The sequence below is a fragment of the Brassica napus genome, unplaced genomic scaffold, assembly GCF_020379485.1.
Source record: "Brassica napus cultivar Da-Ae unplaced genomic scaffold, Da-Ae ScsIHWf_2889;HRSCAF=3673, whole genome shotgun sequence".
Classification (NCBI taxonomy): Eukaryota; Viridiplantae; Streptophyta; class Magnoliopsida; order Brassicales; family Brassicaceae; genus Brassica; species Brassica napus.
In genome coordinates this window covers 15,816-41,889 of record NW_026016140.1, presented here as the reverse complement: position 1 = coordinate 41,889, position 26,074 = coordinate 15,816, and the positions used below count along the sequence as shown (strand labels likewise).

Genomic DNA, 26,074 nt, shown 5'->3' with positions numbered 1-26,074 from the left:
GTGAAGGGAGCATAAAACCAGAAAACGGCCTGTAGGAGGCCATTCCAATTTTTTTATTTTTATAAAAAAAATATTAAAGTTATATTATACATAATATTACATATTTACTTTTACATAATCTACAAAAAAATTCACTTTTATTTATTTTTGTTAACCATTTTATTTTATACTTACATATTTATATGAATATATAAATTTTTTATAAAAAAAATAAAAGTAATTATACTTTATATTTAAATAGAAATGTAATCTATTTTCTGTTAATTTTACATAATCTACAAATAAATTTTTACTTTTATTTATTTTTGTTAACCATTTTATTTTATACTTACATATTTATATGAATATATAAAAAAAAATTTAAAAAATGAAAGTTGGTAGCCTATGAAGTAGAGGTCCCATTAAATTGTTTCACAACAATTGGATCAACTCCGGCTCTGCATCTAACTATACAAAATTGTACCAACTAGCAATTTTTGTATGAGTTAACTAATGGTGATTACCTGTAATCAAAAGTTTTATATGAGTTTGAATTATGAAATAATTCATTAAAGCTTACTAAAATGACAAAGAATAAGTAAAAAAGAAATAACTGAAAAAAACTTTATCATCATCATGAAGAGTGAACACATGTGGATCTGCTTCTCATGAACATCTTCCAATCCGACAAGTTATTATCCAACACCCGGTTCCTCACATGTGGATAACCACATAACTTGTAGTCCGATGGATTAAAAACCGGCAACTCCTTCTTAAACCGGTTCTGTTTCGGTGTACCAAAAACCGGGGTTTCCTCGGTTAGGTTCCCCATGAAATTTGCACCGTTGGTCTTTAGACATCTCTCTATCACCTTGTTCTCTTCTCTGAACTTATCCCTAATGTCCCTGAGGGTTTGACAAAACCGGTTCGGTTTAGTCTCTGTGCGGTTCTCTTTGGTTTTGTGTGAGACTCGGCTGCATTTCAGACATGTATTCTTTCGACGGTCTGTGTTGAAGCATCTTCTCTTTGTTTCGTCTGAAAGACATAAATAAGCCTACATGCGCTCAAGACAACAAGAAACCAAGTAAGCTCTAGAAAACCGGAACATAACCGGGTTACTCAGTACAACTTAATTGAACCCGCCAAACCGGGTTATAGGATCACTATATTGTACTGGGACAATGAATGAGTTCATGGATAACACGAGGATGCTATTATTAAGCGTACGATTTATGTCCCAACACACCTTTTATAGCTTAAACTAATAACAATGTATTATTGTATTTCCTGAGAAAATAATAAATATATTCACGTGTAGCTTGCTGGGAATTGAATTTATAAATAAGATAAAAATGGCTGACCTCGTGGATGAGCTTGAAAGCAATATCCGCTTTTGGGTGATTGTTTTTATCGGGATGAATCTTCAGAGCTGAACAAACAAACAAAAAAATAACGATTTATCGTAGAGATAAACTATGAAATAAAATATTTAAAGTCTAACATTGATAACTAATCACATTCAAATCCAAAAATGAAACTGATATGGAACCTGACCTAGTTTGTGATATCGTTTACGTATGAGCTTGACCTCGGCATCTTCCTGGACCTGTATAAATCATATACATAATCAATCCAATGTCTCTTTTTAATATGAATAGAAGGTAATTAAAATGATTGAACAAAAAAAAAAGAGGGGTTTTTTCCAAAACTAACCCACAACTTGATTTTAATCCCAAACCTATACCCAAACTTGAATCAAATGCAAAACTAACCTAAAAGCCTAGTGAAATTACAGCTCAGCCCCTTGTGACCAAACAAAAAAACAGAAGCCATTTTTACGAATATAGCCCCAGTAAATCGTCTGAGTCATCTGAGATGTTGGAAGTCGTCTGGACGACTGAAGTGTAAGTCGTCTAGTACCAGTTTATTTTAAAAATAATTTATAAATCTTGTAAAAAAATATTTTGATGCGTAAAAAATAAAAATCAAGTAATTATAAACAGTTTTAACTAATATAAATTAAGATATGATAAAATTGATTTGTTTTGAAGATAGATGAGTGAAAGTAGTGAATCATGAAATACTTTGGTTTAGGAGTTTGGCAAACATATGTTGTAGTATTGTATGTATTGTTAGGGTTAGATTTTGAAAAACTAAAATATTTTTTTCAAAAATTAGTTTTCACCTATATGTGTTTATTTTTGTGTATAGTAAACACTTTTCAAGTTTGATTTGGTTTTATGAAGTGTTTAATTAGATAATTAAGTTTAGGGGTTATGTTTAGGGTGTGGACGACTTATATTTCAGTCGTCTGTTGAATAATTTACCCAGACGACGTATATTTCAGTCGTCCAGACGACTTACTTGTAAGTCGTCTGGGAAGTCTTCTATTTTAGTTTCCCGCTAAAAATATTTAATTTCCCGCTAAAAATATTAAACTCTTCTGGACGACTTACATGTAAGTCGTCTGTTTTAATTTCTTCACCAGACGACTGAAATGTAAGTCGTCCAGGAAGTCGTCTGAGTCAAAAATATTTAATCTAATTGGATTTTTTGTTTCCCTATAAAAAGAAAAATTTACACATTCTCTCTCCTCCTCTCAAATGGCTGCAACAAAAATGTAATGTTCATCATTCTAAAACTCTCCAACCTCTCTCTAATCTCTTTGACTTGAAAACACCAAACTTTATATGAATTTTTCAGTTTTGTCTCATGTATTTCTTATTAATCTATCTCTTTTGCAGGTTTTTAATCAAATGGTACTCATCTTCCACTAACTTAGAGGTAGATCTATTAATTTTAGATATGTATTTTTGTGTGTTCTATAAATGTAGATTTATCTAATCTTCCACTCATTTTCTCTATTTTTAAGTCATTTGAACGTTTTTGGATATGCAGGTTTTTCAGATCTGGATTTGATGTGCAGGTTTTTCAGATCTGGAAGACTTCTGGGACGACTTACCTGTTAGTCGTCTGGAAGTCGTCTGGAAGTCGTCTGGCCTTCTTGGAAGTCTTCTGACAAAGTCGTCTGGACTTCCAGGAAGTCGTCTGGACTTCCAGGAAGTCGTCTGGACTTCCAGGAAGTCGTCTGGACTTCCAGGAAGTCGTCTGGACTTCCAGGAAGTCGTCTGGATTTTTCTGAGCGTTTTGGTAAGTTCTTATGTCTGATTTTTCTTCATTTGGTAACTTCTTGTTGTATAAAGTTCTTACTTTTTTCCCAAACTAAAACTCTCCAAACCCACTCTAATCTCTTTGACTTGAAAACACCAAACTTTATATGAATTTTTCAATTTTGTCTCATGTCTTTGTTACTAATCTATTTTTTTTTTGCAGGTTTTTAATTAGATGGTACTCATCTTCCACTAATTTAAAGGTAGATCTTTTATTTTTAGATATGTATTTTTGTGTGTTCTGTAAAGGTAGATTTATCTAATCTTCCATTCATTTTTTCTGTTTTTAAGCCATTTGAACGTTTTTGAATATGCAGGTTTTCCAGATCTGGATTTAATATGCAGGTTTTTCAGATCTGGAAGACTTCTGGGACGACTTACTTGTTAGTCGTCTGGAAGTCGTCTGGAAGACGTCTGGACTTCCTAAAAGTCGTCTGGACTTCCTGTAAAGTCGTCTGGAAGTCGTCTGAACTTCCTAAAAGTCTTCTGGCAAAGTCGTCTGAACTTTCTGGAAGTCGTCTGGACTTCTTAGAAGTCGTCTGGACTTCTTAAAAGTTGTCTGGTCTTGTCTACTCAAGTGGAATCCAAGCTTGTCTTTGTAGATGAATGATCTATAATAGTTTTGTTTGTGGTCTGTTTTGTAAATTGCATGTATACTCTTTTAGTTGTGATTTTTTTGTAAAATCAGTAATAATGTTTTCCAAGATGTATTAAATGTGCTAACAATGTGTTTACACATTTACAAATCAATGAAATAATAGACTTCAGTAGCCTTTTTCTTATCTTTGGATCTCTCATATGCAATAATAAACTCCAATGGCCTTTTTCTCATCTTAATAAACAAGAATGTTGGTAAGAGATGGAAACAAATAATAGTAACTAGTCAAAGCATTTCATATTTTTTATAAGTTTGCATTGAAAAACTTAGTCAAATTTAGTAAAACTAAGGGAGAGAACATATTTTGTAAATATGAGTTTTACATATCTTGAAGTTACTTATCACTCTTAAAAATACAAGTTATTCAAAAACTAACGTAAAAGACTTAAAAACTAGTGGAGAAGACGCGGACGACTTCAATCTAAGTTATCTAGACGACTAAACTATATGTCGTCTGGTCAACGCAGAGGTTATTTTTGCAATTGACTTTGAAATCTGTTATTTCGGACGACTGAAAGTTAAGTCGTCTACTATTGTTTGGTTAAAAAAAAACTCCAAAAAAGCTAGACGACTTACATTTCAGTCGTCAGAGGTTAGTTTTGCATTTGACTGGATTATTTCAGAAGTTTGACTTTTTGGACGACTTACATTTCAGTCGTCTAGTGAAAATTAAAATAATAATATTTTTTTAAAAGTAGACGACTTACAGTTAAGTCGTCATAGGTTAGTTTTGCAATTGAAAAAAAAAACTTCAAGATTTAATTATATACAGACGACTTATAATTCAGTCGTCCACGAGACGACTGAAATGTAAGTCGTCCAGGATTTACGAGGTTTGACCAGAATCTCGGAAAAAAGTCCTGGACGACTTACAATTAAGTCGTCTGGTGGACGACTGAATTATAAGTCGTCTGTGTATAATTAAATCTTGAAGTTTTTTTTTTCAATTGCAAAACTAACCTATGACTACTTAATTGTAAGTCGTTTACTTTTAAAAAAATATTATTATTTTAATTTTCGCCAGACGACTGAAATGTAAGTCGTCTGGGGAAGTCAAACTTCTGAAATTATCCAGTCAAATGCAAAACTAACCTATGACGACTGAAATGTAAGTCGTCTAGGTTCTTTGGAATTTTTTTTGAAACCAAACAATAGTAGACGACTTAACTTTCAGTCGTCTCAGGTTACAGATTTCAAAGTCAATTGCAAAAATAACCTCTGCGTTGACCAGACGACTTCCAGGTAAGTCGTCTACAGCCAGACGACTGAAAGGTAAGTCGTATACAGCGAGACGACTTCCCAAGTAAGTCGTCTGACGAACAGATCTGGAAAAAAACTCGATGTCATACCTTAAATTGGTGAGATAAGTTCCTTAGCATACATAAGGCTTCTCCAAGCACACAGAATCACAAACGAAAGTCACCCACCCATAATCGTTAGCTTCTATGACTTTATGAACCATAAAAATTTTAGAATCAAAATCTTGGGTTTTTTTAGCTCATTGTGGAGAGAAAGTGAGAGATATGTTGTGTTTAGTTCACAAGAATGGAAAAAGAAGAAGGGTAAATCGATTTTGGGAGCATTAAGAGCTTCAAATTGGTTGTTCATGGTGGTTGTGGTATTGATGACAATGGCAATCTTGTAATTACTTGATGATGATGAGGGTGAGAGAGTAAAAATGTCATTTTCGAAAAAAAAAAAAAAAAAAAATTGATGGCATTTTCGTAAATTATATGAACTTGTGGGGTGAATAGGGCAAAACCAATTTTCAAAAAAAAGGGAGGTTAGTTTTGTGTTTGACTTTAAGTTGTAGGTCAATTTTGCAAAAATCCCAAAAAAAGAAGGCAATTAAAATGTATCCAGTATATTTAAAAACTGAGACATGAGAAAAGAACATACACCGAGAATGAGATACCAGTCGATGAAACATGAACCCGAGCGATTGATGTGAATGCAAGAGATTGGTGATCTCGACAGGGAACAAATCTCTGAGACCAATGCCGCTTTTGGATCCGGTCCGGGTCGGATCTTACCCATTGCAAGAATAGTTTCAAGAATCTTTCCAGGAAAAACTTTTCTCTAGGGAAAGAAAATGGTAGGAGTGAGCAGAGAGAGAGAGAGAGAGAGAGAGGAGGAAAATACGTTAAGAGAAGGCAGGCAGACTTTGCGGGAGAAACATTTTAAATTAGAAGAGAGAGAAGAGATATAAATTGATCCATTTATTATAAAAGAATAAGTTATAGCGAAATATACCCAAATTTTCAAATAGAAGAACGGGTAAACGTAACCGTAGATTTATCATGTATGAATAACTAAGGTTACGTGGTGAAGTGGATAGTAAATAGTAAATTCCATCCATAATAGTTAGGTATAGTTTTTTGAATTATGACAGAATTTATAATACAAGAGTAACGTTATTATTTCTGTTATATGTACAAAACTTAAAAGTAGAACATGAAACTTGTGATAGATAACATGAACAACCATATACTAAAGGATGTCTTTATTTGAAACCAAATGAAATAGGTGAAACAAACAAAGTTGGTGACATAAACAAGAAAATGAAGCGACTACCCAACTTCTATTTTATTTTTATCGAATACATGAAGTATCGAAGCTGCGGTGATTTTTATATTGGTTTCATATAATCAAATTTGATGGTTCCAAAACAAAACTCTCGGAAATCTAATACTATATGTATATGTATGTGAGTATATATATACATAAAAAAATGTTAACTGGCACTGCTTTGAAAATTGGATTTAGATTGGATTTCGTGATTTTTTTTTTTCTGGTGTTTGATGTTTGACTATAACTAGAGACAACACCAATAGTATATGACAATGGCTTTGGACATAAGCTAAGTATGTACCTAATGTTGCATGCACGATAATTTATAAGCCCAACAAATCCTCTAAATACAGTATTTTATATCATAAACAATATTTATCTTTTGCTTGTGGCTGACTTATTGTAATGAAGCCAAACAAACTTCAGTAGTACTAGTATATAATTCGAAATCTAATAGATCACTGCTCAAGATCAGTATTAAGTCAAACATAGCGGTTAGTAATTGGTCACCCGAAAGTAAAATTCGCATGGGGATGCTAACTTCTTGATTATGTCCTGAATTTTTATTTAATTATGTATTTAGGATGTTTATTGGTATACTCTCATTACTTCTCAAAGTAGAAAACCAAGACGCCCGATACTAACATGACATTTGTGGTTTTATGTGACCCCTTCCAAGGAATGAGAAGTCAGCCTTTTGTTCAAGTATGCTTGAGAAGAATATTGAAATGCTCATCTCAGCCTAAAAAGATGTATCTTCGGATCTAATATTTCTTGATTAATCAAAACATTTTACTGTTTTACTTAGCAATTTAATAACAAAGTTTACAAGGCTATGACTCTTTAAGTTCATACAGTTTGAAAAAAAGAGTTTAGAAGAATAAAAAGATAAACATGAAAAGTTGTTATTCTGTGGACTTAATACTACATAACGAAGCATTAATGAGATAATATTTGTGGTAATATAGATTTACATATGCTTATACTGGGAATAATCTTTGTGGTAATAGTACCGAAGATATATATACTCGGAAGCCAAAATGTGGAGTTACATATGATGAGAATGATTTCAGAAAACGTTCTATACTGTATTTGATAAAGTTTAAGATATGGAGAGGGAAAATATAGAAGGTTATGAATATAATTTGGAATGCATGCATAGTATAGTCCGAGAACACAAGTGTCAGTGCGCACGTGAGATTTATGGTGAAGCTGTCAATGATCAATCCCCAGCACCATTTGTTTACGAGCCGAAAGTACAGTTTCTTCCATTATGCTATAAATGATCGCTACAGTTTTCCGTGTGTTTTCAGACAAAGGCACAACCAACAAGTTTATAAGAACATTAAAACATCTGAAATACCAATGCAAGTGGTCAAGAAAGTCACATTTGTAACTTATGATTCTGTTCTACTTCTATTTATACTTTCGTCTCTCGATTTAGGAGGGAAACCAATATAGTTTACGCAACAAACGGACTTTCTTGGGCTTTTATAAAACAAACGGACTTTCTTGGGCTTTAATATTTTATAATTGGAATATGGCCCAACTTGAGTTATATAGCCCACCTTTTGGGGCTTTTCGAACAAGAATATGGGTCCCATCTTTAGGCGTCTATTTTTTATAACCACGTGTACGTAAGTCAGTTACGTGTCCGAACTTACCCGCCTTACTCGGATCCGAGTCAGCTTCTCGATATTTATTTCTGACACTACCGGCAAGTTGTCGTCAGATTTATAGATGATGGAGTTCTCTCTGATCGGCGCCGATACAGTCTCAGTTTTCACGGCGAAGCGAGGCATAGCGTTTGGAAAATCTCTTCTCAACCGATGGGATTTGACGAATCACATTTCGTTTGCTGTTGATGCAATCTCCTCTTCACCGGTCAGAGCCAGCTCTTATAAGACAATCAGAAGGATCCGCAAGAAGCGGCGTACGAAGCGCGTTTCCTTCGGCGAACACGGTGGCGATTTTGGTCGTTTTCTACTAGAAGGCGATTTTATCGGTGGTAACGACGGTCCATTCGGATCTGGCGGTGGCGACGATGGCGGTGGAAAGGGATGGAACTACGGTGGTGGTGGTTGGGATGAGTCTTCGTCGTGGTCTTGGTCGGATCCAGCAATGGAGTTTGTGTATGAAGTGATTTGCTGGATCGCCTTATCGAACTGTGTACATTTCGCGTTCAAGAGGATAGTGAGAATCGTGACTGACGGTGAAAGGGAGAAGTTGAGCCTCACGTTATCTCCGGTGTGCTGACAACTTCGTGGTTTGGTTACAGTCACATGTCTGAATGATCTCTCGATGTGTACTTATAATTAATTATTTATATACATTGTACATAAATTTCATTTGGTTTTGCAATCTAATTTTCGAGTGTCTTTTATGATGATAATGTGGATAATTGATTTTTAACTGATAAAGCTTAATAAACTCCGTTACAGATACAAACTTGTTCATGTGAGTAACAAGGATTTATATTATTAAGCACTGTGCTTGTCTCTTAACTCTCGGGAGCTTGATTACCCATGGATGGTGGGGGTTGATTTTGGTTCCAGTTCTGTGATGTTGGCTCTCTCCTCTCCACCTGCACAGTCTCACGGCGCCTATCGTACCTAGGCCTAGAACGATTTCTAGTTTGGCGCTGTTCAGTGAACCTGTACTGTGGTCTTGGTATCACCTTTCCTTCAATGTACAAGTCACCTGAAACATCACCAAAAAAAAAACAAATTTGGTTTAGACGCTAAACTTATATCTCTCACAATGTATAGATAAAATCCAAAAAATAATAATAATAATTACAAACCTCCATAGTCTTTGTTTGGTACATCAAGATAAGAATCTGGTAAGACCCAGAGAACACCAGGCAGCCCTGAAGAATCACACAACACTACTCTAATCAGGTATCTTATATATTCTGCCTTATTTCTAAAGACAATAATTCACATTCAGATAGAACAACATCAAAGAGACGTTTTCTCCTTAAAAGCTACATAAGAACTGAAGCTATATAAAAGTCAAAGTAACAACCTTTGACTTTGCAAGAAAGCTCTTCAGAGATCAAAGCACCAAAGCCAGTGTACGTCGAAGTGCAGACCGAGTAAATCTTCTTCTTTGCCTCCTCCTCGCTACAACAAAAACCCAAAAAAAAAAAAAATCAAATTCCAAAATGCACAAACGAAATGATTATTAAAAAGAAAAGAGATTTTGCCTGCCAACAACTGAAGTCAACGTTTTGACATAAGCACTGATCATCTCATCTTCGGTCGGTTTGGGATCAGTGAACTCCATGACGATGAGCCAGTGCTCGTAATCGCACCCGTCCAGAAGAATCGTCTCCTTCGGCGGACGGTTGCTCCAGTTCGGGGAAGGATCGTTCAGAGGAGAGTATCCTGACCCAGATGTCTTGGGTCGGGTCGTTACGTAACACGGGCCTAATCCGGTTCGGGTCGAGGAAAGCTTGTCGATTAAAGACACGGCGAATCGAGAGCGGGAAGAGAGCGTGGAGAATGAAGAGCAAGAGGAAGTGGACGAAGAGAGGGTATTGGTTAGGACGGTCGCTAACTTGCGCCGGACTGTGAAATGAGCCATCGCCGCCGGTGAGGGTTTCAGCTTCTTCTCTTTTTCCTCTCTTCATTTTCAGTATGCTTCGAGACACTTTATGGGCTAAGTGGGCCCTTAGTTTATGTTTTCTAGATGGGCTTGTTTGGGTATTTTGGATATCAGGTCTTTTGGGCAAAGGGTTTACTACTGAACTTATTTTCGGTTCGGATAGTAAAATTAGGATTCGAAAAATATTCGGAAGAAAGGTTCTCATTTGGTTCCGGTTCCAATTCGGTTATTTTGGGTAATTCGGATACTTTAGATAGTACATCGGATATTTTGGATAAAATATCGAATAATTATAATGATTCGGATAAAAATCTTATATATTTTGAATTACTTTGGATATTTCGGATAAAACTATCTGGATACTTTCGAGTAGTTTTCTTCAAATATTTTCATAAACTTTTAGTATAATTTTAAATTTTAAATATATATATATTTAATTATGTAATATATATATACATAATTTATATTTTAAGATATTCGGGTACTCGTTCGGGTTTCAGTTCAGTTTTGGTTCGGTTCAGTTGTTTCAGGTATAGAAATATAAGAACCATTCGAGTATTGAGAGTTTTGCTCTGGTTCTTGTTTCAGGTATTTCGATCCGGTTCCAATTTCGGGTATTTCGGTTGGGTTCCGATTGTTTTTCCCAATCCTATTTCAAACTTTCATTAAGGTTGTCCAATTGTACTCATCAGTCTAATCTTTCTAGATAAACCAGATGGTTAATGTAGCTTAATGAGATTATTACCTCCCTCTTTTTAATTGGAAACGAAAAAAAGCACGAGGGATTCTCCCAGTGGCCAAGGTAAAAAAGTTATATGTTGTTCCCTTGAGAAAGTAGATCTTGAAGAAGCAAAATAAACTTTGCTACTCAGGTTGCAGCTCCAAACATGGCGTTGAAGGTACTGGACACAGCAGTGCAAGTCCATGGAGCAGCTTGTTTATCCTCGGACACATTCTTGGCTCATCTGTGGGCAACAACGGCTAGAACCCTCAGGATTGCTGATGGAGCTGACGAGGTTCATCTTGGAACCATTGGCAAATTAGAAGTACAGAGAGCTTCAAAACTTTAACATTATTTTCTCAGAAAAAAGAAACAGATGTTTTGTATTCTACATGCAGCAAAATAAGCCTGAAACCTAAATAAGTTTTATACAAGATCTTCTCAACTGTATCTTGTTAATACAAAATGCATTGTGAGACTCATCTCATGCCTCATGGCATCTGCTTCCTACTCTGTTATATCTAAATCAATCCTCATTCAGTATGAAATATTAGAATCATACATATTTTCTTTATAAAAAGTTATCATGATCCCATGAACTCATGCTTCTAGAACCATATTACTATTCATAGGCTTATCATAAAAGCGGCAAACCAAACGTTTCAGATATAGAGAGAAAGGATCACAAACTTGTCGGAAACAAAATAGTCTTCCTAAAGACAGAAAATGTAACATAGCCTCATGTTCTTCCTTTCCTTATACCCCAAAAATAGCATTACAACTTCTCTCTATATAAACCCCATCGAGATCTTTCAACCCATTTTTGTCCAAAGTTTTGTAGATACCAAAAAAAAAATTCACTCACCAAAAATAAAATAAAACCAGAGCTAGAAGGGGCCTTTATAGCCACACTTGGAAGGCCCCCTCTGCTCCATTTCCAACATTTAAAAAATAAAACACATTAGAAAAAAAATCTAGAAATTTTTACCTCTTTGAACCTTTTAAGATTTGTATAAAAGATGACGCTTGATGGTGACAAGAAGAAGAAATGCATCATAGCGGGTGTTGTCTCGGGTTTGCTAGTCATCATGGTTGTCTCCGTAGCCATCATAGCATCCAAAAACTCACCCAACGAAAACGAGATCAGGCAAAACACTAAAGCGGTTAAAACAGTTTGTGCACCAACCGACTACAAAGAGACTTGCCTCAAAAGCTTAATGGACGCATCTCCCAAATCCACCGAGCCACTCGCCCTCATCAAACTCAGCTTCAACGTCACCATCAAATCCATTCAAGAAGGTCTCAAGAAAGCCTCTGAAGACGTTAAACACAAAGCTGACAAACACCCGGAAGCTAAAGACGCTTTTGAGCTTTGTGAGAAGGTCATGAACGACGCTATTGCTGATCTGAAAAAATGTGTTGACCATAAGGTCTCGGTTGATGAGATTGAAAGGTTTATCAAGGATCTTCGGGTTTGGATAAGTGGCTCCATCGCGTTCCAGCAGACTTGTATTGATACCTTTGAGGAGATTAAATCTACTCTTAAGCACGATATGATCAACATTTTTAAAAGATCAAGACAGCTAAGCAGTAATAGTCTTGCAATGGTTACTGACCTCAACTCCAACGCCACGGAACTAACCGGAGCTTTTGAAAACAACGCTAGAAAGCTTTTATCTACTGAAGATGGTGTCCCAACATGGGTTGGACCAGAGGCGAGGAGGCTCATGGGAGCACCGGGAGGACCACCGGTGAAGGCTAATGCTGTGGTGGCTCAAGACGGAAGTGGTCAGTTCAAGACTATCAACGATGCTCTAAACGCTGTGCCTAAAGAAAACAAAGTGCCGTTCGTCATCCACATCAAAGAAGGTGTATACAAGGAGAAAGTAGTGGTCACTAGGAAGATGCCGTACGTCACTTTTATAGGTGATGGACCAACCAAGACTGTAATCTCCGGCAGCCTTAACTTCGGTATCGGGAAAGTCAAGACGTACCTAACAGCTCCCCTAAGTGAGTTTCGAATTTTGTTTGTCCGAAGTTCCCTACATCATCATATATGAGCAGACATTTTCCAACCGGACTCTCCAACTTAGCCTAAGATTTTGAACTGAACCAGCCTAACTGAACCGAATCGAAATTCGGTTAGTTCAATTCGGTAGGTTTTCGTAAAAAATCAGGTTTCGGTTCAACTTGCCATCGGTTACTTTGGTATTCTTTAATATATATATACCAAACCATACAAACTAAACTAACCGAAGTAACCAGATTTAGAACCAAACTAACCGAATAAATTCGATTTTTTTTAACAAAATTAAACAAAAGTTTAGCCGAAATCAAAAACTTCCGTAGGATTTTCAAAACCTGAACTAGCCAAATATTATATGGAACCAAACTTTATTTCAGGTTAACTCGGTAAGATTTATGTTGAACCGAACTACCCTTCGAACCGAACCCACAGGCCTATTCAAACTTATGACTGTTTAGACATCTACTAGATAATCTAAGAGTTTTATCCATTAACTCAACTCCGCGTCTAAACATGACCGACCTTTCTTATATGTGCAGCTGTAGAGGGAGAGCACTTCACAGCAAAGGGCATTGGGATGGAGAACACGGCTGGACCAGAAGGAGGACAAGCGGTAGCCTTAAGAGTCTCGGGGGACTACGCCGTGTTCTTCGACTGTCAAATCGACGGTTACCAAGACACCTTATACGTTCACTCTCAACGTCAATTCTACCGTGACTGCACTGTCTCCGGCACCGTGGACTTCATCTTCGGCGACTCGCAATGCATCCTCCAAAACTGCAAAATCGTCGTGCGCAAACCTATGGCAGGCCAGTCGTGTATGGTCACCGCTCAGGGACGCAGCGACGTCCGTGAGCCGACGGGAATAGTGGTCCATAACTGCCATATAGTGGGAGATCCGGCGTATATTCCGGTTAGAACCGCGAGCAAGGCGTATCTAGGAAGACCGTGGAAGGAGTTCTCGAGGACGATCGTCATAAAGACGACCGTCGATGACGTCATCGATCCGGCGGGATGGCTTCCGTGGAGCGGTGACTTCGCGCTCAAGACGTTGTACTATGCCGAGCATTTGAATGTTGGGCCTGGAGCGAATCAGGCCCAAAGAGTTAAATGGCCTGGTATCAAGAAACTGACGCATGAACAGGCTTTGTCGTACACTTGTGATAGATTCTTAAGTGGTAACACGTGGATTCCAAGGACGCAAGTGCCGTACACGGCGGGCATGTAGGAGATTCCGTTTTGTGAATCGTTTAACTTCAGGGTTTTACATCTTTTTGTTTTTAATGTGTTTCTCTGAAATTGTTTTAAGAATGATATAAGCTTGTCCGAATGAGTCGTTCGTTTAGAGTTAACTTTAATAATGGTATGCTTTTTAGAGAATCATGAGACTAGGGGTGATATAAATACTAAAAAAATGATGAGAAAGTCGAGGAAGTTGCATGGTTCGTGGAGATCACGTGATGCTTATCCACATGTATCGTCCTTCGAGAGTGCCTGCCTGCATCGAAATATCCAATATTGTACTCTTTTTTTTGGAAAAAGTCCAATATTGTTCTTTGAACAATGGAATCAATATATTCTTCGTGTCTCGGAAACTAAAACTAAAATTATTTGCCCTACTATTAAATACCACTCATGCGATGTGTTTATTAATTTTTTTACGAAGATGAATATATCTGGTGAAAACAATTTAGCATAGTAATTATATAATTGTATATATATATATCTACCTATAAACAAATTAATATAAATGTGTCCAAAAAAATTTAACATAAGTCATAGTAGTTTAGTTTTATCTACATGGGTGCTAGAAAACAATATAAGTTGATTGCCCAATGTATAATGAGCATAATTATTTTACATTATTTGTGAAGTATTTTTATTAAAATAATTAATTTAATGTAGGACCATAAAAAGACCATACATTGTCCTGATGGATTTGGAAAAAAGAAAAAACCTATGGCCATTTATATAGAAAAATTAGGTGATAACTCGCGCCGAAACTTAAATTTGGACAATAATAATAGTTACTCTTTTCAAATTAAGTATGAAGTTTACTTGTGTAAAAAAAAATTCTCGCTAAAACATGTATTAATTTTAAATGACAATTGATGTGTATTTTATTTGTTCTTTTGTTGTTTGTTTTTTTAGAATTACATAAACACTCTGACTAATAATAATGTGATATTTTTAATGTGATATATAAAAAGAAGTTGTGTTCACTAATCTTTCCAAAAAAATATTTATCATTTATCTATTAAAATATGTGCAATCTATTAAAATAGAATCACAAAGTTGGATTCAACTTAATTCTAGATATAGTTTTCTTTAAACTATATTTTATATATATATCTTAGTCTATACTATTACTAATTATTCACATTTAAATATAACCTAATTATAGCTACAATTTTTTTGAAATAGTACGAATTTCCATATTTTACTAACTAAATATTTTCAAATAATCAATTAAGATTTATTTAACATCTGATATTATATTTTCTAAAACTTTTTAAAAGCATTTCTAAAATCTAGTCAAAAATATTTACATTCAAATATTATTTAGTATATTTTAATATGAATATTTAATTAAAATTTTCTAGCGTAGGATCATAAAAAGACCATACATTATCCTAGTGGGTTTGGAAAAAAGGAGAGAACGTATGGCCATCTATATAAAGCAATATTATAGGGAAAGAAGCGATTGAGAATGTTGAAAACGATACAATAGACGACTCGTTGTCTCGTTGCATTGAATTAAGAGAGCCCCACACTCTCTCCCCCCAACGGCCCTCTCCGTCTTCTTCGATCCCTCCACATACCCATTTTTAGCCATTAAAGCACTCACTCACCTCAAAACTCCATATCTCAAACGACACACGAGGAAGAAAATGTCGAACAAATCCCCTGTTTTCCCCATCCCTGACTCTCAACACTTCAGCGATTATGGCTTTAACTACTTTCAGGTACGTACCGTTACAGTTTAGCTATGTTTTTGAGTATGTTTTTTCTGATGGAGAGATCTTGTTTTTTTTTTTAATCAAAGGTTATGGAAGAAGCGAGAAAGCACAAGAGAGAAACGTCAACGAAGTCATCCATCATCAACAGTCTTCACTTCAAGATCCAGAAACCCATTTCAAAAGATGACCCGACCCGGTCCACAATGCACCACAACAAGAGGAAGAAACGGTGGTGGTGGAAGAAGGCTTTACCCTTTTTCAAATGGCGCAAATGGCCAATCTCCACCACCGTCGCCGTCAACGAAGATTGTCGGGTCAGGAACTTTCGCGCCGTAACCGGTTCGATGTCGATGTCGAGTCCGGTTTACTCAACGGAGAGTCGAACCGGGTTTGGCATGCCGTACCGTACGACGACGAGTAGACCTTCGTCGGGACCTATAGCGGGAACATTGACGCCGGCGAGGAAAGGTGACGTGGCGGTGCCGTATTTGAGTCTACGAGAGCATAATATGGAGCAGCAGCAGAGGATCTCTATCTCTTCTTCTCCCATTTACTTGGTCACGTAAAAGTTATTATAGTAAATTTAATAACAGTGTGATGTTTTTAAAATTTTCTGCAAGAGGTGGTGAAAGCTGTAAAGTTTCATCTGTCTCACGTGAAACAATATTACTAGTTGGCATTTTAGAAAATATAGAATATATATACATGCATGCTGCTCCCTGCTTGTATTAACATTTTAAATTATATTTAGTTGGAATATTTTCATGTGATGTTTGAAAATCACTAGGACCGGTAGGAGTGGAGATACCTTTGTCGTGTACGACTCATTCGATTATTTGAAAAGGAGCGTTACTACATCGATCTGAACGTTGATACTTTAAAGAGATTAGCGCTCCTCTTTAGGTTTATTTTATACAATCTCACTTTTTAGTCTATAGTCTTTCTAAACTTATAGTTCAAAAAAGAAAGTCTTTCTAAAATTGACTATATAATGACTATGTATCACTCCCTGTATTTTTATTAGATGTCCTTTTAGGACTGTGTACAAAATTTAGAAAACATTTAGTATTTTACATTTTCTAAACAAAACATCACTAATTATCTACCTAACTAGTATTCAACCAATAAAAAATGACCTGAAGAATATGGAAAGTTATATACCATAAAGATTTGTAATAATTGTTTCATTGAAAATTGAAAACAATAGAATTAAGGTTGCAGCTTGATTACTGAAATACTTTGAAATGATCAATTCTATCAATTAGAAAAAAATCTAAACAATATACAAAAACACTCATAACAATTTTGATAATAAATAAATGAAATGAATTTATTTCATTTTTGTACTACATTCCATTTTTCTTTATTCCATTTATTTATTGTGTTTCATGGTGGAATCTTTGTTGTTCTCTTTGAAGAAGTGTTGAGCTTCACGAGCGCGTCGCAGTTTATCTCTTCAACGAAATGAAAATGTGGTACTTTTGTGGCCCATAGTCATTGTCTTGACCATAGCTCGGTTGAATCCCCTGAGAGGAACTATTTGATCTTCAAAGTTACTTGCTGTAGTAGAAACAGAGTCTCCTCTTGTAACAGAATCTGTTATGTTTCCTTTTTGGCCACCAAAACGAAGAACGTCCTCTTTCAAAACTCTACCATCTTTACCACTTCCAGTAACGGCATTGATGTCTATGCCAAGGTCTTTTGCAAGGTTACGAACAGATGGCGTTGACAGAGCTCCAACAAGATTGTCTGTTTTTGACTTTGAACTATCAGAGGATACTAGAAGAGCATCCTGGGCGTCTTCTACAGCTAGCTTAACTAGAGTTTCTCCAACCTTGCATCAATGCATATAAAACATATAGACATTCAACACAAAAGATTTTTACATCCGATTTTAAATAAAACTTTCTCTAACAAAATCTAAATGATATGCTTAATCATAGCCTTATTGAACTAATTTATTTAGTATGATTCTCTAACCTTGATAATGTCACCTGGAGCATGTGAAATGAGAGCTACTTTCCCCTTAAAACGACTTGTTATCTCAATAAATTGCTTTATCGCTCTGAACTTCACAGAGTGCCTGAAACTCTTCCACAGGATCTCCCTGCCAAAAAGCAGGAAATGGCTGATTATAAAGAATAAAAAAAGATTGAAAATTTTAGCAGAGGAAGAAAAAACTCAACGGACCTCATTGACAAACCACTTGAGAAGCTCACATTCAGCAATACCTTCCCCAGTTTGTGCCAGCGCCCAGCGGCACATCAATGAACCCTCCTGCTGCATTTGAATCTATAGCCATGGCTTCGTTCGAAAACCAGCTTCTACTTCCTCCTCCTCCACACCATTTCATCAACTGCCTCCATATTACAAAAATATCATAAGCAACTTTGTTTAATCTTCCCACAAATAACCACAAATCTAAACACTTATTAGTCTTAGCAAACGAGTCTTTCCTTTGAAAAGTGAAAACTATATTTTCTTTTCCTCATAACTTTAACGGCACAATGTTTCTTTGTCCCTACAAAAGCTTGTCGGGAACTGATCGAAAAGTGAAGCCAAAACAATCAACGCCTCAAAACAAAGTTATATATTTGGTCTCAAGAAACTTACGGAGAGAGAATGGACAAGGAATGGAGAGGCGACCGACTGAGAATGATACTCCGGTGCACGGAACGGCGGAGAGCAAACAGAAGACGAGATGAATGGACGGAGAAACCGATGGCTCCGTAAGATCCGTCGCGCGATCATCGTCATTCTCACCAGAGTATACGGAGAAGCAGAGAACAAAAACAGATGAATTATGATTCCCTCTCCAACAACTAAGAAGTTAGCAAGAAAAATAAATCTCTGGCAGAGACAAGACAACGTACTTGTATTTGTGTTTTAGTTCTAATCTGATTAAAGCTAAAAGTGGCAGCTAAATAGATATAACTAATGGATTAGTGACGCTAAAAAGAAGAAAAGATTATTGGATTAGTTTATGCATGCACGTCATGTCAGCAATACTTTAGAGCTAGGAGCCTATGATCAACGTTACACGCGTGTATTGAATCATGAGACAGACCAATCGTCAGGTGATCGTTTGTGAAAGTGTTGGCAGAAGTGGCCATAACTAGTGTATAAATAAATAAGGGAAATTGTCAATAATATCACCTTTTGAAGTTTATGTCTCAAAAAGAGCACTAGAAGGAAAAAGTCACAAAAATGACATTCATTAAAGAATAAAATATCCATAATATCATTGGTTTAAATTAAATAAACAAACAAAAATAAATAAAAAAATAAAAATAAAAAAAAATAATAAAAAAAATAATAAAAAAAATTTTATAGTTTCAGATTATATGTTTTCAGATTCGAAATTTTTATAATTTTTTTTAAAAAAAAATTTTTGAATTTTTTTTTCAAATTTTCTTTTTATAGTTTAAAAATAATTTTTGAAACTGTTTTATAAATTTTTATTTTTTATTTTAGTATTTATTTTTTATAAAATTTTAAACCCTAATTCCAAAATCCCACTCCCTTAACTCTAAACCCTAAGGTTTGGATTAATTAACCCAAGGGGTATAAGTGTATATTTACCTCTTTAATGAAACCTATTTTTGTGACTTTGAGCCTTGAGTGCTACTTTGGGAACAAAAACTTGGTTTGGTGCTATCCTAGTCATTTTCTAAATAAATAATACTAGTATGTTTTAAAGTGTGATATACGATTAATTTATGAAAGCTTATGATTATGAACAGATACGATTCAAATACTTTTGTCTAAAAATATGAATTTCATTTAACATTTTCGTTGTATTATTATCGAAAAAGTAAAATGGATTTGATTCAGATCCGCCAGGTCACGTAGGACTAAAGACCACTAGCCAAACATATATTTATTTGATAAAAATACAAATGTATCTTTATAAAACACATGATTAATTCATTTTCTAATCATATGTATCCATGTAGAAAAGATACTACTACTGTATTAAAAAGAAAATTAAATTAGCGTTATACAACAAAAAAACGTGATTAATTCGTTTTCTAATCATATGTATCCATGTAGAAAAGATACTACTACTACTACTGTATTAAAAAGAAAAATAAAACTAGCATTATACAACAAAAATAAATCACTTAACGAAAACATTATTATCAAAACAGCGTTTGCGTCGAGGAGTGTGCCAGTGCCACTGTACCGGGCGTGACTCGCAATCTCAACGAAGAAGGTAGAGAGAACCACGAAACGGAGCTCGAGAAATGGCTTCACGCACGAAGGGAAAGACGACGATGGAAGTTGGAGGCGATGGAGTTGCCGTCGTAACAATCATCAACCCTCCCGTCAATTCGCTATCGTTCGACGGTACTCTGTTCCTCTTCGATCTTGAATGGATTCACCTTTTCAGATTCTAGGTCAATTTCGCTATTTACCTCTCGCCGAACTCTGTTACGGCTCCCCGATTGAATTTAATGATCTGATTATGTGAAAAATTGGGACTACTACTAGTTTGATCTCATGCTATTGTAGATTAGTGAATAGCTTATGATCTCAAGAAACGTCGTTTTTTTTAGCATTCGAGACGAAGCAGTGAAAAAACTACTGTATTGGTTACTCTGTTTTTTTTTTGTATATTGGTGAGTACAGTGCTGGATAACCTCAAAAGTAATTACGAGGAAGCTTTGAGCAGGAATGATGTTAAAGCTATTGTTATTACTGGTACGTCTTGAGATCACTCTCTTGCAAGACAAAAACAGAAGACATTTATGCAAACTTTGGAGATGGTTTGGTAAATGGCTTTTGTGTTTTTTTTTTTTTTACGGCAGGGGAAAAGGGGAAGTTCTCTGGTGGATTTGATATATCTGGTTTTGGTGAAGTTCAGAAAGGGACAAGTATGTTTTCAGTATCTTGGTGTCTTTGTTGATTGTATTGACGTCATGTATTAATGTTTGTAGTACTGTATATTGATTTTTCTCAGGGAAAGAGCCGAAGGTTGGATACTTATCGATTGACATCCTAACTGATTTGTTTGAAGGTTATCTCTCTATCTTACTGAATGTATTGGTCTTTGCAATGGTTATGACATCCTAACTGGTTTATTTATTTGTTTTCAGCTGCAAGGAAGCCGTCTGTCGCTGCCATTGATGGGCTTGCCTTGGGAGGAGGGTTAGAACTTGCCATGGTATGGTTTTTCTATGTATACCACTTCACCCTCAATAAATCGTCTTGAGACTGTTGAGCCGCCTGATGGTGAGCATTTTCTTTTTAGATGGATGTTGATACAGTTGTATGACTTGTTTTCAGGCTTGCCATGCAAGGATATCAGCTCCTGGTGCACAGTTAGGTTTGCCTGAGCTGCAACTCGGTGTTATTCCTGGGTTTGGAGGTAGTTATTCAAATTTGTTGATTGCTAAGTCCATAATCGTGTTTTCCCTTCAGCTGTATACGAGTTTTGATCACATAGGAGGCAAAATCTTTGACTCCTATGAACAATCATATGTGATCATGTAATAATTCAACTCGCTTTCATTTTTATCTTCCTGATTATGCTCTTTTGGATTGATGCAGGAACACAGCGTCTTCCACGTCTTGTCGGTCTCACAAAAGCCCTTGAAATGATTTTGGTACGTCAGTGCCTTAATTTTATGGTTGGGTTAAGTATGCTTTGGTTTAAATGTAACGGCATTCTTTTGTTGAAACATATAGACATCTAAGCCGGTTAAAGCCGAGGAAGGTCATTCATTGGGTCTTGTTGATGCTGTCGTGCCACCTGCCGAGATACTAAACGCTGCTCGTCGCTGGGCCCTTGACATAGCCGAAAGGAGAAAACCGTGGGTTTGTAGTGTTTTAAAGACTGATAAGTTACCTCCTCTTGGAGAGGCAAGGGAAATACTGAAGTTTGCCAGAGAGCAGACACGCAAGCAAGCCCCCAACCTGAAACACCCCTTAATGTGCCTTGAGGCTGTTGAAGTGGGTATTGTTTCTGGTCCGAGGGCTGGTTTAGAGAAGGTATATTACTATCTTGTCGTCTCTTTGTTATATGTTCTTCAATGTTTCCCCCAAGACTAGTAACCCTTTACGAATTTCCATCACATTGTCACTTACAGGAGGCTCAAGTAGGCTCACAAGTGGTAAACCTGGATACCACCAAAAGCTTGATCCATGTTTTCTTTTCTCAGCGAGGAACTACAAAGGTCTGTGAGTGTTTAGCAGTGTCATTTAGACATTTTTTTTTTTTTTTTTGAAACAATTTTGACATATATCCACTTTATTTTCTTTACAATATTAAAGCTTTCTCTATTTTGATTCCTTCCAATTTATCTTATTGACAGGTTCCTGGAGTTACTGATCGTGGGTTGGTGCCAAGGAAGATTAAAAAGGTAGCCATCATCGGAGGCGGGTTGATGGGATCTGGAATAGCCACTGCATTGATCCTCAGTAACTATTCAGTGATTCTCAAGGAAGTAAATGAGAAATTCCTAGAGGCTGGAATTGGCAGGGTCAAAGGTAGAGATGGATTGACACACATTGCTTACCATTGAATAGCAAAAGCTTGATGTGACTAATTTCATTAATTTAACCAGCTAATCTTCAGAGTCGTGTAAAGAAAGGAAGGATGTCTCAGGAAAAGTTTGAGAAAACCATGTCACTCCTTAAAGGTTCACTTGACTATGAAAGCTTTAGGGATGTGGATATGGTCATCGAGGTAATAATCAGCATATTGAAGCTGAAATTGTTTTCTATATGACTTTGCTTGATGTCTTTTTTTGGTGGCTTGAACAGGCTGTCATTGAGAATATATCTTTGAAGCAGCAAATTTTTGCTGATCTAGAGAAGTACTGTCCTCAACATTGTATCCTTGCAACCAACACATCTACCATTGATTTAAACAAAATTGGGGAGCGGACCAAGTCTCAAGATCGGATTGTCGGAGCACATTTTTTCAGGTGATCACTTATCTTTTGGAATTTGGATGAATGTATAAGTGAAAGACTGATTATTCATTTTCTTGATGCAGTCCAGCACATGTCATGCCACTACTTGAAATAGTTCGGACCAATCGTACCTCTCCTCAAGTAATTGTTGACCTGTTAGATGTTGGGAAGAAGATTAAGAAAACGCCAGTCGTAGTTGGAAACTGCACGGGGTTTGCAGTTAATAGGATGTTCTTCCCATACACACAGGCAGCTATGTTCCTTGCTGAGCGTGGAACAGATCCGTATCTAATCGACAGGGCAGTCAGCAAGTTTGGAATGCCAATGGGTCCCTTCAGGTACATCCCATTGTAAAAATCCAAATGTCAATCTCATTCACCTTTTTTTTAACTGTATTTTTGTTATATGAACGAGTAGATTGTGCGACCTGGTTGGATTCGGTGTGGCGATTGCAACCGCAACACAATTCATCGAGAACTTCCCAGAACGGACAAACAAATCTATGATTATCCCACTCATGCAAGAGGACAAGAGAGCTGGTATATAAGAGAGAACAGCTAGATGATGTTTTTATTGACTGTTGTGAACTTATCTGTTGATTTCAGGTGAAGCCACACGTAAAGGTTTCTATCTTTATGATGATAAGCGCAAGGCTAAACCTGATCCTGAAATAAAGAAATATATCGAGAAGGCAAGAAGCCTCTCAGGAGTGAGCCTTGACCCTAAGGTATCTCTCTGTCCAAAAAATCAAGTAAAGATCTCTATATCTGTCACTGTTCTTTTCTCACTCTGATTGATTGTTGTGGCTTGCAGTTGGAGAAACTGTCGGAGAAGGAAATTATTGAAATGACGTTTTTCCCAGTAGTGAACGAGGCGTGTAGAGTTTTTGCGGAAGGTATTGCAGTCAAAGCAGCAGACCTTGACATCGCTGGTATAATGGGAATGGGATTTCCACCTTACAGGTCAGTGTTGTCATCAAATAAATGCTGTAATTCCCAAATCCACATCAGACTCTCTTTTGCTCATTGTGTGTTTGATAAAAATCTCTTGTGAACAGAGGAGGAATCATGTTCTGGGCTGATTCCATTGGATCAAAATACATTCACTCGAAGCTAGATGAGTGGTCCAAGACTTATGGGGATTTCTTTAAGCCTTGTGCTTTCTTGGCTGAAAGGGGATCTAAGGGAGCTCCTCTGGTGAGAGTATTTCTTTCTTTTATGATGGCTGTTAACAAAATCTATTTCAGCTTGGCTTATATTACATGATTATTACTCAAATCAAATTAACATACTAGCATGACTGTTTCTCTAAACATGTCCAATTCAGATTATTGACTATTCTTCCAATCTGTGTTGCAGAGCGCTCCCTTGGAACAGACCAGATCGCGGTTGTAATGTCAGCGTTTCAACGGAAGCTTTTCTTTGCTGCATCTACTGTGTGTTCTTTGTGTCCACATCTACTTGCCAGAAAGTTGGGATATTTGACCTTGGGAGCTTTTAAAATAAAGTCTCATCTCGGACAGATGAGTCTGGGAGAAAGTAGAAAGTGAGTTCTGAGTGGCGATAAGATTTGTGTATGTAATGTATGATGATGTCTTACGAAGCCGTCAGATACATTTGTTGTAATCTATGACTTAAGTCCCAACAACATCAATGTCTTGAATGATTAATTGATAATTTAATGAGTTAAGTCCCAAGCAATATGGAACTCAACTTTTTATACAACGCAGGGACCGTAAAACTAAAATAAAATAGTGAATTGACGTCGAACTAAGTATCTGGGTGTAGCATTTCTTGTATTGATAAATCCTACCGGCTGATCCGATCAGTTTCGGAAGAAACACACTTAGTGTTCTGGTTATCACACTGCTCGGCCCGAGTTCCGACTAATGTCAGAGACGAACCAATCATTTATTATGATCTACCGTATAAACTACGCCCGGACTGGTCAAATGATGATAACTTAATTTGCAGGAGAATCGAATAAATCTCAAGAGATTGCCACTAGACTACCACCACAAGAGATTACCACTAGATTACCACCACTTGGTCAGGTGTAGTAGCATTTTGAAATGCAAGGGATATAGATGAGAACTTATGTGTATAAAATTAGATTTTTTTCGTAATAACTAAACATGACATAAATGGACCATATAAATAGAGGAACTGGAGAAATGAACGATAAGACAAAGAACTGTGCAATAAATTTAGACGAGGGAAAAGACACGAGCAATCAAAACTTTGGACCACCTTTTGTGTGTTTCTCTACGTCTCTGCTTTCGATATGTTATAGATTACAGATCTTCGTGATTATAGACAAGTGTGGAAATAAGATTTTACATAATACATGCTTTGGTTTATCGTCATGTCGTGGTCGATTTTTTCACATGTTTATCCTCAAAAGATATGAGAAACAGAATATCTAAAAATGATTGATGTGTCTATGATATCTAAACATATGACGATAAGCCAATAGCATAAAACTACGCATACTCATGGACGTTGTTCTACGTGAATATGTCGTAGTAATATTCTTAGATTTGAGTAGCATATATAATACGATAATCTGAATGACTGAATCTGACTTACACCATTTATATGATAAAAAATGCTCTCAATCATATAAGCTAACCCCATATTTAGACGTGGATTACGAATTAATACTGTGCGATTTTATAAGTTAAATACAATGGATAAAGAGAGGTAATTAAATAATTAAATGATTTTGTATGCTTGGTTGGCTCCTATCAAACGGAAGCCGGTGAATTTCCCAATTAACAAAACTACTAGGTTAAGACCCGCGCCTTGCGCGGGATAAACATTATATATGAAAATTATTTTATATATTATATATTTATAACATATTATGAAATAATAAATATATATTGAATAATTAAAAAGTCATTATCTACTACTTATATTATTAAATTGGTGCGAACATATAAATAAATTTAATAAATCGAAAAAATATTTTTTCCTATTTGATATGATATATAATTAAATTTAAATGATAGTAACATATATATGGTATATGTTAATATTAATATTTATTAGATGATGCTTTTTGTTCATATTTTTTTTAATCATTTGTATCTATTATAGCAAAAAGTCTAAATTAGTGATAACAAAATTTTCACTGTGGGAATAATGGTTTAAGTAATTTATAATATTTTAAAAAATTAAGTTGTCAATATTTTTTTCAAATTTTTTATCAAAAAAAATGTTCAAAATAAATTTCAAAATTACGATATTTATGTATTTTTATATGGCATATAGTTTAATTTAAAATGATACATATTTTTATATATTTTTAATTATTGATACTTATTAAATGAGACTTTTAACTTATATTATTTTTCAATTATTTGTATCATGTCATAACAAAAGTTTAAATCATAGATCACAAAATTTGAATGTGAAACTTTTAACAGTTTTAGTAATTTATACTCGTTTTTAAAAAT

At 35.7% G+C, this 26,074-nt stretch overlaps 6 protein-coding genes, 1 long non-coding RNA gene and 1 pseudogene across 7 annotated transcripts; 5 read left to right on the top strand and 3 right to left on the bottom strand.

The window, feature by feature from the left end:
- Positions 1-467: 467 nt before the first annotated feature.
- On the bottom strand, positions 468-6,280 carry LOC106442191 (pre-mRNA-splicing factor cwf23-like). Its single transcript, XM_048774127.1, has 4 exons — positions 5,707-6,280; positions 1,534-1,585; positions 1,341-1,408; positions 468-1,033 (listed from the first exon to the last, which is right to left on the bottom strand). The coding sequence occupies exons 1-4, from the start codon at positions 5,842-5,844 to the stop codon at positions 614-616; spliced, it is 678 nt and encodes a 225-aa protein (XP_048630084.1). The 5' UTR covers positions 5,845-6,280; the 3' UTR covers positions 468-613.
- Positions 6,281-8,028: 1,748 nt separating this feature from the next.
- LOC106346113 lies at positions 8,029-8,818 on the top strand. Its single transcript, XM_013785367.3, has one exon. The coding sequence runs from the start codon at positions 8,119-8,121 to the stop codon at positions 8,632-8,634; it is 516 nt and encodes a 171-aa protein (XP_013640821.1). The 5' UTR covers positions 8,029-8,118; the 3' UTR covers positions 8,635-8,818.
- LOC106346108 (multiple organellar RNA editing factor 3, mitochondrial) lies at positions 8,780-10,027 on the bottom strand. Its single transcript, XM_013785361.3, has 4 exons — positions 9,587-10,027; positions 9,406-9,503; positions 9,182-9,247; positions 8,780-9,078 (listed from the first exon to the last, which is right to left on the bottom strand). The coding sequence occupies exons 1-4, from the start codon at positions 9,964-9,966 to the stop codon at positions 8,879-8,881; spliced, it is 744 nt and encodes a 247-aa protein (XP_013640815.2). The 5' UTR covers positions 9,967-10,027; the 3' UTR covers positions 8,780-8,878.
- Positions 10,028-10,270: 243 nt separating this feature from the next.
- On the top strand, positions 10,271-11,269 carry LOC125602530. The gene is made up of 2 exons (XR_007334908.1): positions 10,271-10,789; positions 10,860-11,269. It is a non-coding gene; the product is annotated as an uncharacterized LOC125602530 (long non-coding RNA).
- A 179-nt stretch (positions 11,270-11,448) lies between these two features.
- LOC106346101 (probable pectinesterase/pectinesterase inhibitor 23) lies at positions 11,449-14,114 on the top strand. The gene is made up of 2 exons (XM_022720527.2): positions 11,449-12,718; positions 13,274-14,114. Exons 1-2 carry the CDS (start codon positions 11,728-11,730, stop codon positions 13,960-13,962), a joined length of 1,680 nt encoding a protein of 559 aa, XP_022576248.2. The 5' UTR covers positions 11,449-11,727; the 3' UTR covers positions 13,963-14,114.
- Positions 14,115-15,413: 1,299 nt separating this feature from the next.
- LOC106346111 lies at positions 15,414-16,453 on the top strand. The gene is made up of 2 exons (XM_013785365.3): positions 15,414-15,700; positions 15,781-16,453. The coding sequence occupies exons 1-2, from the start codon at positions 15,626-15,628 to the stop codon at positions 16,258-16,260; spliced, it is 555 nt and encodes a 184-aa protein (XP_013640819.2). The 5' UTR covers positions 15,414-15,625; the 3' UTR covers positions 16,261-16,453.
- Positions 16,454-16,903: 450 nt separating this feature from the next.
- LOC106346102 lies at positions 16,904-18,897 on the bottom strand (annotated as a pseudogene).
- Positions 18,898-19,790: 893 nt separating this feature from the next.
- Positions 19,791-24,314, top strand: LOC106349686 (glyoxysomal fatty acid beta-oxidation multifunctional protein MFP-a-like). Its single transcript, XM_048774124.1, has 18 exons — positions 19,791-20,044; positions 20,327-20,398; positions 20,506-20,571; positions 20,658-20,714; positions 20,794-20,861; positions 20,984-21,065; positions 21,248-21,303; positions 21,386-21,688; positions 21,787-21,873; positions 22,012-22,186; positions 22,264-22,385; positions 22,463-22,626; positions 22,698-22,952; positions 23,032-23,153; positions 23,220-23,341; positions 23,428-23,576; positions 23,672-23,810; positions 23,973-24,314. Exons 1-18 carry the CDS (start codon positions 19,942-19,944, stop codon positions 24,006-24,008), a joined length of 2,178 nt encoding a protein of 725 aa, XP_048630081.1. The 5' UTR covers positions 19,791-19,941; the 3' UTR covers positions 24,009-24,314.
- Positions 24,315-26,074: the final 1,760 nt, after the last annotated feature.

Excerpts from the sequence above, each read along its gene's own strand:
- LOC106442191 (XM_048774127.1), bottom strand. The coding sequence starts at position 5,844 with ATGGGTAAGATCCGACCCGGACCGGATCCAAAAGCGGCATTGGTCTCA. Across the intron at positions 1,586-5,706 it reads ACTGGTATCTCATTCTCGGT|GTCCAGGAAGATGCCGAGGT; the intron begins GTATGTTCTTTT and ends TGATTTATACAG. Across the intron at positions 1,409-1,533 it reads TAAACGATATCACAAACTAG|CTCTGAAGATTCATCCCGAT; the intron begins GTCAGGTTCCAT and ends TTGTTTGTTCAG.
- LOC106346113 (XM_013785367.3), top strand. The coding sequence starts at position 8,119 with ATGATGGAGTTCTCTCTGATCGGCGCCGATACAGTCTCAGTTTTCACG.
- LOC106346108 (XM_013785361.3), bottom strand. The coding sequence starts at position 9,966 with ATGGCTCATTTCACAGTCCGGCGCAAGTTAGCGACCGTCCTAACCAAT. Across the intron at positions 9,248-9,405 it reads GCTTTCTTGCAAAGTCAAAG|GGCTGCCTGGTGTTCTCTGG; the intron begins GTTGTTACTTTG and ends GTGATTCTTCAG. Across the intron at positions 9,079-9,181 it reads ACCAAACAAAGACTATGGAG|GTGACTTGTACATTGAAGGA; the intron begins GTTTGTAATTAT and ends GTGATGTTTCAG.
- LOC106346101 (XM_022720527.2), top strand. The coding sequence starts at position 11,728 with ATGACGCTTGATGGTGACAAGAAGAAGAAATGCATCATAGCGGGTGTT. Across the intron at positions 12,719-13,273 it reads GTACCTAACAGCTCCCCTAA|CTGTAGAGGGAGAGCACTTC; the intron begins GTGAGTTTCGAA and ends TTATATGTGCAG.
- LOC106346111 (XM_013785365.3), top strand. The coding sequence starts at position 15,626 with ATGTCGAACAAATCCCCTGTTTTCCCCATCCCTGACTCTCAACACTTC. Across the intron at positions 15,701-15,780 it reads ATGGCTTTAACTACTTTCAG|GTTATGGAAGAAGCGAGAAA; the intron begins GTACGTACCGTT and ends TTTTAATCAAAG.
- LOC106349686 (XM_048774124.1), top strand. The coding sequence starts at position 19,942 with ATGGCTTCACGCACGAAGGGAAAGACGACGATGGAAGTTGGAGGCGAT. Across the intron at positions 21,689-21,786 it reads CGAGGGCTGGTTTAGAGAAG|GAGGCTCAAGTAGGCTCACA; the intron begins GTATATTACTAT and ends TGTCACTTACAG. Across the intron at positions 22,627-22,697 it reads GTCGGAGCACATTTTTTCAG|TCCAGCACATGTCATGCCAC; the intron begins GTGATCACTTAT and ends TTCTTGATGCAG.